The sequence below is a fragment of the Patella vulgata genome, chromosome 1 (genome assembly GCF_932274485.2).
Source record: "Patella vulgata chromosome 1, xgPatVulg1.2, whole genome shotgun sequence".
NCBI classification, from domain to species: Eukaryota; Metazoa; Mollusca; class Gastropoda; family Patellidae; genus Patella; species Patella vulgata.
This window is the reverse complement of record NC_065879.2, coordinates 30,368,996-30,383,238: the sequence shown is the minus strand read 5'-3', so window position 1 is coordinate 30,383,238 and position 14,243 is coordinate 30,368,996. Positions and strand designations below refer to the sequence as shown.

At 33.5% G+C, this 14,243-nt stretch overlaps 2 protein-coding genes across 11 annotated transcripts in view; one reads left to right on the top strand and one right to left on the bottom strand.

The window, feature by feature from the left end:
• LOC126808844 (dystonin) overlaps nucleotides 1-14,243 on the bottom strand; it is a 31,264-nt gene that overhangs the window by 6,660 nt on the left and 10,361 nt on the right. For 4 of the 9 annotated variants that reach the window (XM_050533874.2, XM_050533883.2, XM_050533911.2 and 1 more), the window contains exons 2-8: nucleotides 7,378-7,434; nucleotides 5,411-5,539; nucleotides 5,070-5,123; nucleotides 4,812-4,883; nucleotides 4,096-4,209; nucleotides 3,550-3,645; nucleotides 2,519-2,647 (exon numbers count right to left, since the gene is read on the bottom strand). In XM_050533874.2, the coding sequence (XP_050389831.2) occupies nucleotides 2,519-2,647; nucleotides 3,550-3,645; nucleotides 4,096-4,209; nucleotides 4,812-4,883; nucleotides 5,070-5,123; nucleotides 5,411-5,539; nucleotides 7,378-7,434 (651 nt within the window). Of the gene's footprint in view, nucleotides 1-2,518; nucleotides 2,648-3,549; nucleotides 3,646-4,095; nucleotides 4,210-4,811; nucleotides 4,884-5,069; nucleotides 5,124-5,410; nucleotides 5,540-7,377; nucleotides 7,435-7,785; nucleotides 7,815-7,842; nucleotides 7,862-7,891; nucleotides 7,911-8,578; nucleotides 8,598-9,412; nucleotides 9,530-14,243 lie in introns of those variants that run through there. The other 5 variants (XM_050533919.2, XM_050533926.2, XM_050533894.2 and 2 more) reach the window with 5 other exon arrangements.
• LOC126808970 (uncharacterized) overlaps nucleotides 4,511-14,243 on the top strand; it is a 32,064-nt gene continuing 22,331 nt past the window's right edge. The window contains exon 1 of one of the 2 annotated variants that reach the window (XM_050534050.2): nucleotides 4,511-4,529. The gene's annotated coding sequence lies outside the window, so the exon portion shown is untranslated. Of the gene's footprint in view, nucleotides 4,530-8,664; nucleotides 8,803-14,243 lie in introns of those variants that run through there. The other variant, XM_050534049.2, reaches the window with a different exon arrangement.

Sequence of the window (14,243 nt, the reverse complement as noted above, 5' to 3'; positions counted from 1 at the left end):
GGATTGTTATTCAAATGACACAGGGTTTAAAATTATAATAACAGCCCCATCATTAAAAAGCTTGGTTTATGATTTGACTACTATAGTAACCTGGTAAAGAATGAACAAGGATAGAAACGGAATAAATTCATTAAACTTTGAAAAAAAGCAGTAGTGCCCCCCCCCCCCCAATGCTGAATGCTGCAAGAGAGTACATTCAGTAAACAGCATCTTTACAACAACCCCAAAAATTGAATGAAATGTTTAATACCCCTGAATTTTGTGACTTTTGTTCGTGTGTCTAATTATTTATGTGTTGATGTCCGTAGTGTGCGTCTTTGTTTGTTAACAGTTTAGTCACATCACAAGTAAGATATTAATCGAAATGATCATACGTCTACTCATTGCTTGATTCATTCGGAAATTATATTCGAATGTAAATAATCCGGATTTGAACTTTGTATTACATATTATATAAAGAGTGGCCATTGTCACATAAAATTGTCAATTTCCGATATAATTAATGTATTGTCCATGATAAACTTTAAGAAAACTCTTTCATTACTATGACTACAAAATCCCTTTACATTTAATATAACGGGAAATAAAAACTTAATTATGTACATAAATAATTAAAATTGAGTTTGTTTTGTGTGGGTTGTGGGGCTATGGGGTGAAGAAATTGCAAATTAATTATTTTAGCTGGTCGATGTCAAATTTTACATGAAGAAATGATCATTAACATTTATAAAGGACCTAAAACTAGTTAAAGATACATTATGGGAGATAAGATAAAGAGATGGCAGTTCTCACTATTATAGTTAAAAACTAGATAGTGTAAAGGTAATTTGCTGAACATTTCAGTCAAATTGATCCAGTATGAGCTGAGAAAGAAGCGGGTGAATTTTTTGCGTAGTCTCGGTCATCATTACTAAAATCATTAATATAAACAGCATAGTCTCGATTATCCACTTTTTCTGATTTAATTATCAGTGGCCGTTAGCGGTATATAGGAATCTAATCCAGCCAACATCGAAGGCTAGCCTTGACATCGAGAGTTGATTATGGTCTGGATAAGTTAATTAATGTCTAATTGATAATTTTGATAACATTTCAGGCCTAAAGAAAGACTTGTAATAAGCAGATTTTGCTCTTGCATAATGCATGTTTAAATATATATAATGGCCTAATAGATATCCAACCTTTTCATGACCAATTTTCGACTATATAAGTAACTACCGCCTACATGATTTATTGCAGTACATGTACTTCCTATTAGGTTGAAGATTTGAGAGAAGAGGAAGCAATTATTTCCGATACTTAAAACTATGATTTATCATAAACAAACTTTAGGTTTAACTTTTATGAGTAAATCCTAGAAAATCTTTGTACAATATAAGCTTTGTTATGATAGGGTAGGCGTTTGTTCTTGAAAATTTAAAGCATCATTTCGAAGTAGCGAACACCACGAAAAGATACCAGTGTACAGAAGTGACCGACAACGATCTTGCACATAAATAAACTTATCTATAACTTGCATTTTTGTGTTTTCCATGTTATTACTGCTATTACAAACGCAATTGAATAGTAGCGTTTATCAGGCCACTCGATGAAATATTAGCGACGAGAGCTCTAAAAGACATGCAATGCGTGCTGGCACTTTAACCAGATATGATTTATAGATCAATTAAGTTGGGTGGGCAGAGACTGCGGCCATTTTACGCCAACCACAGACATTGCATCATTCAGTGATTGAGGAAGATAATATGATCTTGAACTACTAGGCTCACTCAACTGCTAAACTGTAAACAAAGTAAGGAAGAAACCCGCTTAAAACGCAAAGCGGCCTAAATATCTGTTCATGACTCATATACATTCATCTTACTATGTGTATACGCATAGAAGAAATCAACCGGATTCTGCTAACTATTTCAGTTTATAAACAGGATTTGAACACTTGATATTATTTTCAAAATTAGAACACACATCGTAATAACTTTCAAGTCAATAAAACATCCCCTTTTCTCAAATAGTAGAATAAGAATATGTCTACTTATCATTCAATAACTGGGGATCACGTGGCTAAGTGGGTAAGACGCCGGCTTGCTAGCCTGGAGGTCGGGTGTTCGATCCCTGCATTGGCCGAGAAAGTTCACCCTTGTCAATGAGGGCCTGACAAGGACCGTTGTCTAGTCGATCGGATGGCACGAAAAACCGAAGTCCCGTGTACACATTGGCGTGCACGTAAAAGATCCCTTGACAGTTGCCGCTGTCCGGGCAAAATTTCCCTCATAGCACACTGTATGGCGTATGTCCGTCTTCATTAGCCCAGTTCGGAGCAGAACAGTTAAACCCCATTTCATTTGATTTCATTCAATAACTTATCAATCCGCCATTTTAATATACCTTTGATAGAATGGTGAACAAATCCTTAGGCTTAACTATAATAAAAACCTATTCTATGCTCATGCACTATCTCGCATAGGAAATTAAAATAATCTTGATGATAATAATGAAAAAGAAATTGTCTGATGATAACCTTCATTTCATCCATTATAGCTTGTACATCAGCTCTATCACCGTTTAATTTAGATTTATCAAATGTTGTATGTATTTTTGACAAGGTTGTGTTCATCCAATACTCAGCTTCTTCTACCTCGTGGAAAAACTGTAAATAAACAATAAGAGGAAACGTGAACAAAGGCCTCATCAGATAAGACGACATTACATAATAAGGCCTACGATTAGCATACTTTCAACGATCAATTAAGACGTGAACAAAGGCCTCGTCAGATCAGACATTACATAATAAGGCCTACGATTAGCATACTTTCAACGATCAATTAAGACGTGAACAAAGGCCTCGTCAGATCAGACATTACATAATAAGGCCTACGATTAGCATACTTTCAACGATCAATCAAAACGATGCGAGATTAGCTAAAGCTACATGCATCAATATCAAAACGTTAGCGATGAACAAGACAGGACGAAGCAAAAACTGGAATTCGAGACTTATCAAAAACGAAAACATTTAACGAACTATCTTATGGTTACTTTTCGTGAAACGGTTCATTTGCTAGAAAAATTATGTACCCTATTTATATAGCTCATCAATTATTAAATGACAAATATTGGCAAATGAATGCAATTAGGATTAAACTGAGAGTGTTCCATTTACTCTTATGTAGATAGGTAGACAAAATTAAATGACACAAGAGCGACAAGGGAGATAACAAAAAATAGAATTTCAAAGAATATCCCAGTTGAAATACCGGTAATGCAGAATCATTGATAATTGAGGACCCTTACTTTAATCAAAAGCTTTAAAAATGATGAGGTCTCTTTGCTTTGGGTCAAAATTAAAATTGTTGATTAAAATTGTACGTCTACAGAGAAAGCCAGTGTTGAGATATATGCCGATTTTGTGTTCCACTTTCGTCCCAAAAGAATGGTTTGCTACATCATTAATGAAAATATCATATCACATAAACCAAATTCAATAAATAATTTTAACATGATTCAAATCGGTTTAGCTCCTTTATATGAAATATATTTTTGGTAGCTTACCTCCTGATAAGCTGCAGCATTTCTACCATGAAGTTCAGCACATTGCATAGTTGTAATTATCCATTTCCAATTCTGGCGAACTGCAGTTATACACGTCTGAAAAGTTGGAAAATCAAAATGGTGCAAAGGGGCCCCGGAAGAAATGATGGTAGGAATTGATTAATAGTATTTGTTAGAGACATGCCAATTTTCAGTGGCAACTTTAAGGGTCAGTAAGTGATTTTTTATTGACAGTGTGGAAAAATGGCAAAAATGAATATATTTATCAAATGCGACTAATAGGGAACAGTAAAGCTATAATTTTTTTTTATTGGCACCATGGAATAATAATTATTGCAATTATTAGAAAACTGAATATTATATTTTCCAAAAGGCGACATTTTGACCGAACACAATTGCCTTACACATTTCAGTATCCAGTGGCGGCAATTAACTGCTCTGATACTGTCATTATATTTATCTTGGATATATTCAAATAATAAGGCTCATCTTCATTTACGATGATTTGAAAATTCCCTAAATAATTTACATTATATAATTAACTACCTGTGCTGCTCGGGCTAGACTTTCATTGGTTTGAGAACTAGCACCTTTCAGTTTATTGTTTTCTCCAATGTTTACTAAATGGACGGCTCTAGAATCTAATTCGGTTGACATATCCTAAAAATGAAAATATGTTAAAAAACAAGGTGACCGTGATCGCTCAGACATGCGGAAATGTACACACAAATTTAGGCTACAGTTTATAAATAACATTTTTCATGCCAAAAATGAAATAAATTTTTAAACGTGTCATAAATTGTTTGGGTTAAAGTTTGAAAATAAGGACCACTTCTTCATTCGCGAAGAAAAGAACTGTGGCAAGAATGAATGCGGAGCGATTGTTAACAAACGGCTGGGCGTTAAGGGTTGGCAAATAGTTTAAATTAACCACGTTTGTTAAAGGCTGGATAAATAAAGATAATTCTAATTTAAGGGAGGTAAGACAGTTTGAATTAGTTCATTTTAGACAGATTAGAATAGAATAAGCACGTAACTTCTCATTTTCTCAATTATCGTTTTTTTATATACAAATATCGTATCTTATATGAATATATATTATACATTCCACGACATAGATTTTGGGGGCCTCTTGTCTCTCTATTTTTGACGCCGCTAACATACTTTTTTAATTTTTTTAAAATAATAAAAAGAAAAATCTTTTATCGAGGAAGTTTATCTTCAAGATTAAATAACGTGCAATAACATTGTTTTCCACTCACCTGAACAATTTCTTCCAGGGATGCTATTTGCGAAATGATTTCTAAACATGCTGTACGTTTCGACGAAAGTGCCTGTAAAATATGTAAATATAAATGTTAGAAAAACAATAACACGGAAAACTGTTTGAAAGAGGACTGATTCCTTCCCAAGTCTGTGAATGACGCCTTAAGGTTTAACTGATCAGTATATTTTTATTGATATAAATGAAGTTATTTAAGCCCATTAAATATTTTGAATAATATTAATGTAAAGTGTACCTGCACTGATTCATAATTGCCATCTATTTGTGGTAATTCACCATTTTTAGCTTCCTGAAAAAGAAAATTCGTATAAAGTTACATAGATTTAGAGAGAAATCGGCTATTAAATCAAGTTTTTTGTAGATATGGGTTCCTTAACAGTTCATCCCCATTTCTCCACCCAATATAGCACCTATATTTACAAGGATTGAGCGTGTTATATCTAACGACAAGGTGAAGTTAAATACGTATACCTCAATCATAAATCACATTGCTCCCTCCCCTTTGTTATTGCTTTGTCTTAAAGCAATATTCAAAATAAAGAAAATAAAAGGGTTATTTATAATTTTAATACTTACACTTTTTTCTAAAGCTCGGTTGATATTGTTTCTAAAATCTTTTATTTCCCTGTCCTTCAATCTTTGTTTTTTGACAGCCTCTAATACACCACTCTGTCCTTTACCATAGCCAGCTATTTCCATATCACCCTATATAAACGACATTCAGTTAACTTTCACATAAATTGGCGTTTAATTTAACTAGTCAATTAAAGAATGTTATTTAGAGGCAAATTAAAATTCATTAAAGACTTTGCTGTTTTAATGGGGAAATTGCCACGGAATCAATGGCACTTTTTCCAGCAGAAAAGGGTGACTTTGAAAGTCATTTAAGTACATCAAGGTGTACATTCCTATAATCCTCCTTATCCTAATGTTTCATTACCGCCTGTAGGTTCCCCGTGTCTGAATGGGGCATCCCACATCATGGTGTTCGTAGGTGTATAAGCCTCCATTCTGCGCCTCCACACAATCATTAATCCATCAGTGACATCCGACTAATGGATACTCATCCACGACCTCAGATTCAAGTCCCAACTGCTAAACACTATGCCAGACGTATTATCTCATAGGCATCTATCAGTAAGATGTCTTTGATCACCCTTCTGGCTGCAAGTCTTGCTGTTTTCAGACTGTTCCTCAATTTCATTCTGGCGGACATACATCGGTTGATAAACCACTATAGCGTGAGGGGGGGGGGGCTCATTGCAAGGTGAAACAGAATTAAAATTTATACTGAACAAATAAATAAGTTGGATTATACATTGTCTTAATTTAAAAATTACATTAAAAGAAGTTAGAAATTACATGAATTTAAAAATGTTACATAAATAGAAGTTAGAAATTAGACCATAGCACGTTAGAATATACCGCCATACTTCACAGCCATTTGATAAATATTGCAAGAAACCAATTTTAAAGAGCCTGTATATACAATATTTAGGTCATATTTAATTTTGAAGTTGCTTGGTTTTGGAGCAGTGCAGTTACCAATGAATGGTCAATCATTTGTATGGGAAAGCAATATTGTTAAAACCATCATTAATATGATAGTCGAAAGTAATTGAGACATAATTTGGTTCATTTTGCTAAACCTTTTTCTAGGTGTATAAATGCAACATTAAAATGTTAAATCATTCCCAAATGACTCACCAAATCATTGGATTTATAGAGCCTTAATCTCACTAATCTGAGCTATGGAGTGCATGATTTGTATCAAATGTGTGATCAAGTAACTTTATAACATCTTACAATGGGAGGTAACTCGCCAGACACAATCCAATAGAATAATATTGTCGTGCGTGACCGTTGTAATTCCAGGAAATTTACAGCAAAGAAGTAAACCGATTTGGAGTGAATTTCAACACACCGCCATCATTGGTTGCCCTTTCTCATAAAAAAAGTATACAGCATATCGTCCTTTGCGTGCTGCTCTCGATCTGTATACACAGAAAATCTATCGAGTGCCAGGTACATATATTTCATTGTCCTTTTGTTTCCCAACAAACTTTTCATAGGCGAATCTATTATTATCTAAAACGGTTTTACCACTTAGTTTCACCTATTATATTATTGAAAACGTAAACCGCGAGCTATTTTATCTTACAATTATATTTCTATGATATGCTCCCATTCCCTGATGTTTGTGTCCGAAAAACGGACATCCATTACCCGAAAAATGGACGATTCACCCAATCTGGGGAGTTCCGATCTGTTCCATGAACAGAACCTGGAAACACCAGATTCACTAGGAGTCTCTTATATATCAGTAGCCTACATATTTTCTCTAATATGAATAATCTTGTTAGTTTGTAATAGCAGGTTGCGTGCAGGTTTTAAGTAAACAAACCAAACCTTTTTTGACTACATTTCAGTCACAGTAAGCCTGTCGTTACATAAAGCTAATCTGTAGTTGATTGTTTACTATTTACACAATCGTCTGATAAACCTATCTCCGGGTCAATAAAATATAATTATGTTAAACATACCTGTTGCTGGAAAAGCCAATCCATACATTTCTGGACATCTGATTTCGCCATTCTTTTCTGAAATGAAGGAAAGGGGGCATGTGAATATTCGTTGTAAATAAGAAAATTAATACCAATAGACCCACAGTTTAAATGTCCATTTTGTAACAACGATCTTCACGTGATATTCATGTGAACTGTTGTGTAAATTTTAAACAGTGTTTTATTGTCCTTGTAAATATGTATACCGGTAATGACTAAAACACATTGCCTTTTCCCAGATATTCAAGAGTTTACGATCTCTATATCCTACAAACTTTTGATTTTAAAACATCAAATTCGAAAATATAATCCATCTAAATCACTAAAAACATTCAAATATAATCTATGTAAAGCACCAAAACATATTACTACTGTACAAGAATTTACTCTTTTGCATCCTTAACAATCTTAGTAGTAATATCAACCAATAATTAGATGAATCACCTGATAAATTCTATGCTTATTGACAATTGTAAAAAATTTTGCAGCTAACCGTATGCTTTATACATAATAGTATTAAATACATATTGTGGACGGTGTAACACAAGGAGAATACTTTAAGTTGTAATGTTTCCTGTGTATACCACACTACACAATCAGACATAATACTACAAAAAAAAAAAAAAAAAAAAAAAAAAAATGATTTATAACTTAAATTTATGGGGATTAACGTTATCACGTGTTTTAAGTTCTTTAAGTACATTTATGTACCGTGTTGTATTAAATGATTAAATGTATTAAAGATAAGAAACGACAAAACTTATATAAAAAAAAAAAAATCAAATGTTTTTGGGGGGTTATTTTAAGTACATTTTTTTAATACGTATTAAAATATAGTATCACTTCCTGATATGCATTGTTCAGTTTGCAATACCGTGCAATATATACAGTCTGAATATCAACATGGACATCAGCCATTCATCATTATTTCGAAAGTGGTACAACGTTAACCATTACTATGTGAAGTTACGAAATGAATTATAAGAGGTACTATCTCGTGCACGACGCCAGCCACTAATTGAAGTGCACTGGGTGATAATTTTGAACTAAATTCCAGAAGTCGAACCTTACATACCGTGACGCCCCTAGATGTTGTGAGGTCTGTCATTTAGAAATTCTCTAAATGAGCCATCTTCTAAGCTCAAGATTTAAATTACGCAATCAAATCTAACCCATTTACCTGATGGTAATAATGAAAATATCCCTCTCCTAAAGTTACATCTATACTAAGAACATAAATACTACTCTCATATCTTCAGCTGCCGACTAATACGTGCAGTAACATTTCAAAAGAAACTAGTGACAAACTTGCCCTAAAGAAGGTCCCTTGATTTACACAAGGGGTTAAAAATACCAGTGTTGTTCACCAATTATCACACAACATAATGATTAAATTGAGAGAAGGTAAGACAGATACGTGATTGTTTTATTATAAATAAAGTAGTAAAAGTGACATTTATGACCACTAAGAAACATGCTTGATTACTTTTTTTTATCATAGCGGTAAAGTACAAATTACTCTAAAATCATTACCAGAAGCCTATCATCTTTCAGTTTTACAATTACATGTAGCTCTGAAACATTAAAGTAGTGACAAGACTATGTGATGTAAGTTGGTACTGTACATTCATTTGGTTTATATATTATTTTATAATAAATTAAATGTGGACCATCGAGGCTTGTATTTAGAAATACTTATCTATGCCGGAATATTCGATTATTATGGTTTTATATACATATATGCATACATAGGTATAAATATATGCATGAATATATAAATATACATGAATCTACAGGGTGCTGTTTAGGTTTGTTGCTCATAATATTCAAGCGTTTTGTCAATGAAAGCCAAAGCAGAACGGTCACGGTCTTAGCATCAAAGACCAAAGTATCTTTATATAATCTTTGTTGGTGCATAATTTAATTAAGACATTATTCGTCTATGAAAGAAATCGTGAATAAACTATAAACTGTGTACAGGATTTGGTAAGAAGATTAAGATAATATTAAATACCTCTATAAGAACGTATTTCTATAGCCTCACTCCGTATTGAGCTAACGATACTGTTGTAAGTGTCTTGGCAGCCAAGAGACCATGGAAGGTTACTTAGATTTAGTCTGTCGGCTTGTCAATACTTAAACGTGTGTAAAAACCTCGCCGCACCCTAATTTCACTTCACCAATGTTGACCCAGTTGACGTAAAATATAAAGAAAAGGTGTCCATACCAGTGATATCTCTCTATATATCTACCAAGATAGACTAACCCCGCCCGCGACCTGATTTTCTCTTTTTTAAAATCCCAAATACTAACAGATGACAGAAACCTACTCACGCCAATAAGAAAACCACAGATGCATGTAGATATTTAACTAAGAAAATAACTACTTATAACACAATCTTTTCAAATAATTCATATAAATGCTGAAATAGCTAAGTATCTTATCTGCTTAAATTTATCAATGCCAATAGATTTAAACATTATGTATATAAATTCAAATAAGACCTTATAACGTCATGTATATTTAACTTCAGGGCATTTATCATTTTGATATTATATATAGAGAGTCTTTTGATCTATCAGAGGATAGACATTAAGTTAATTCTTTACGACACATTCCACAATAATATCGCAGTCTTTGGTGCAGAAAAGAAGGACGTTCAACCCCATTTCAGCCATTACTATCTCTGGATCACTGAAGGATTAATATACATACTTTGAGAGTACCAAGACAAACAAAGCAAGAAAGAAAGTGCCGGGACGTTACTTATTTTTATGTATACGCAGTTTTGACACTAATATGAGGAGCACTGGACACATAGATTTGCAGTTTTAGTATTTCTATTATTTTTCAAAGTGACATTAGTCGAGTAGGAATTCAAAATCTTTATTGTCTTGATTTTAACAAATTTCTGTTGAATCTGTTCTACCTAAACATTTCATGTGGAAAACAATCACGATTTGCGCATTGTAGCAAACTACCCCGTCATGCCGCTTCTATTGTGGCCCGAAGTAGGTTTAATTGCCCACTGGAAACCATTTTCCTGAAGCAACGACTGCGAGTTTCACAACATCTGACCGCTTGCCCCAAATCGTGATTGGACGGTTGATAGGAGCATGCCACGACGAATTGCTGAATGTCTGAGGATTGGTGGAGCAATGACTCAAAACAAAAAACAAAAACGTCCATTTTCACTTTTGACAGTGTATCTCTTTGCGAGTGAAATGGGGCTGTCAGATAAGCCACCCATATGAACTGTTTATGTTCATATGTAGGCAATTGGCCTGTTATTAACATACACTGGTTACCTCTAATAAAAACAGCAGTGCAATTCCTCAGTTTTGTATTGTTTCTGAATATCCCCTACTTTTTTTGAAGAGTATATATATCAGTAACTGCTGCTATCCGAATGTAATGGGGTGTAACGTCCTTTGTTTCTGCACCAACCGGTCAAATGAAGACGGATATACAACATGCAGTGTGCTCTGAGGGAAACTTTGCCAGGACCCGGTGGCTACAGCCTACTCTTATTTCCAATTATCAATAGTTCTTTTGTTTGAACTTGAACGCCAACATGTGTTTTGTCCAAGACGTTGTTCCTTGTCAGTTTCTCGGCCCTGCACAGGCAATGGAAACCATTAGCGAGCCCGTGCCTTACTCATGCATTGCTTACTAACTTAACCACATAGAATAAAATATTACCCCACCCTTTGCTCAAAATTCTAACGTGTATGGATACAACGCCTGGAACAAAACAGAAAAGGTAGTATGTTAAAGAGAAAATAGATTCTCCATTCAAATGCCCTTTTGTATATAACCAAATTACTGGTAATAAAATGACTCAAAATCTGCTTTTAATAAGGAAAAATGCATGTTTCATTATTGTTACGTATTATATTCGCATAAATGAAAATATTGTGTTATTAAAGAAATTATTTATACACAAGGTATTTTGCCATCAATGAAATTTTTATACCGTAAATAATTATTCCTATGGTGGGATTAGTCATACAAGTATATCATTGACACTTGACAATAATCGATCACGCCCTGAACTCTGACCTATTTATGATACGTTCAGACCCAAATTACACTTGAAACCACCGAAAACCAAAAGACTACACCTGTCTGCTTACTCCTAATCCATTATCAGATATTTTAGACTATAAACATTGACATATACGTGTAGTACTCTTATCAACCTTCGTTACTAAAGATTTTCCAAATAGAAGGTGGGAGTTTCATGACTTTCAAAACACGGAAGAGATATAAATGAAAATAAAACAGCTCTACTGTGAATAAACATTATTCGCTTTGTCTAATTTCTTTATGATAAATTTGCGCCCACTTTTATTACCGTCTCAGACGGATGTCACGAAATCGAAAGTGGTAATTTTTGGTATTTTGTTCTAATTCTGTTTGCATGTTCATGTGACTGTTTTCCGGTTCGATTAAACGAACACATAAACGGTATAACTTATCAGTCGCCCAACTTCGAGATATGTCACAATCTGAACATTGTAACTAGCCACGGACGACCGGAAGTGTCATTAGTCTCTTATTGACCAAGATGAATCGGACCTGTTTATGTCGTAAACTACAGGTTGAGAAGTTACCAAGATGTTATCCAAGAGACATTAAAGGTGACAAGTAGGGCGGTGGGGTGGGGACCTGGCCACTCTCAACATTTGGTCAGTTCGGGACTAATTCTTTATTTCAATAAAATGCTTAGAACTCGGACAAAACCCATTTCAGTCGTGTGATGGGACTCGTTAGCAGAAGTAAGTTCCACCCACAACAACATAGCCTCCACTGTTGAATTCTGAGTAAATGAATATATAAATTTCATTGATAATCTGCGTTCAGTGCTGTCTGAAAATGAGCAAGGGTGATTTTTGTGACATCCCTTTCCGTCTAGAAACACACCCATTACAATAATATACCTGTATTAAATGTTAGAAATATTCAAATTATACATCATAACATATTAATTAATCGAATCTACAAAAGATAATATTATTGGTTTGATTAATTACTAACTAATTTGACAGTAAAACATAGTCTCGTATTGTATTGTCATATTATTTTAATATTAATATCCTGGCTTTGATCAAACACAATGTATGCTAAGATGGATGAACTTACTAGTTTATATTCTGTTTAATAGTGTACTAATCTTATACAGTACATTACTCTTTAATAAAAAAATGTTATAAAAGAATAAAAACCTGAACATTTTTGTGGGAGTGCTTTTGCCTCAAACAAAACAAATGGCGGTTAAAATAATTTATTCCCGGATTTCGCCTACCTGAAATTTGATAAGCTCATCCACCAACACAATAATATAAAATACACGACATAATTCAAATAACTTGGTTGAAAAGAGGCGTAACATTATTACAATCATACTACATACATAATAGGTAGACAACCTCCACTAGACTTACATACACTGTCTTTCCATTTCACTCACTTTATTTATTAAATTTATCAACCGTAACATTTATCAGATGAAAAATGCATTCTTTGTACACATATTATAGCTTTTTTTCTTACTATTTTAATGTATAAAGATTTTGCATGACTTAAATTTAACGCTATTTTCTGTTTTATTATATATTGCAGTTTTAAAATTATTTGTCCAAATCAATGTTCTGTTTATCATGTTATAGCAAAATTTGAATTCAATTCACAACTCAAGTAGCCGATGCTTTGAAGGTTGTAAAATTATTGGTCACAGTTATTATATGTCGTAAGATATTTGATTAAAATATTGAATATAACTACAATGACAAATCCTTAATGGCAGGAGAATATTCTGACAGGAAGAAATGTTCGCTTACTCTCTGGGGTTTAAATAAATCATGTACAGTTTTAACATACTGATAACTAGAGGGTGTGGAAAGTTTTGTTCCGTGAAACTTTATTTTGAAAAAGAAATGTTCATAACCAGGTTGAGATGTAAAATTGCATGGGTCGTATACTGTAAGCCACCCACGCAATGCAAACAATGGGTATCCACCTTCAATCCTATGCCCATAAAAATTTATATTTAATAAAATCGAAGTACCAATCCTAGAAAGCGCGCATCATATCTTCTATGTTTCGTGATCATAATATCGTAATGACTAAAAGGAAAGATCAGAAAGAGTAAACTGTAGTAATCTATGTAAACACACTATGTTGGTAACATAAATATCTGTCTTCATGATCAGTTTCTATTTTACAACATTGATCAGAATTACCATTTTCCAAATAAACGAAACCAATATTATGTAATTTGCTAAACACTAGATTTATTGTAAAGTCTATTGTACCCTTTATATAGTCCACGGCATCAATTTTCAACATTAATATCAATCAAGTTTCATGTTTTTAGCTTTAAGTCACTAAATACAAAGATTACTTTATGTTGATCCGACATAATTCTCTCTTGATGGTAAATATAATACATGGTTATAAGATAAGTAAAACTAGTCTATATTTACTTTGGGATATTGACTAAAGTAGCTTTAGTCGTTGGTCACGCTATAGCTGTTGATTTAGTGTCTTGCTGTGTGTCAACACAAAAAGGAGACTGTAAATGTGTTTACGATTTCTTGACCCGACTTTATGTATGGATATTAAAAACAGAGAACTATATGTGTATTGTTAGTCAAAAGAAAACTAGCTTTAGTATATATCAACTGTGGTTATTGCAAATTTATTCCAAAACATCTGACCCCAATGATCGTATCGAGGTTTGTGACAAGGCTAGCTGTTAAGGCCTTCACTATCCAGATATACAATAAGTGAGATAATGTTATGTATTAAGTTTTGATACGACAATTCCATTGTTCTACAA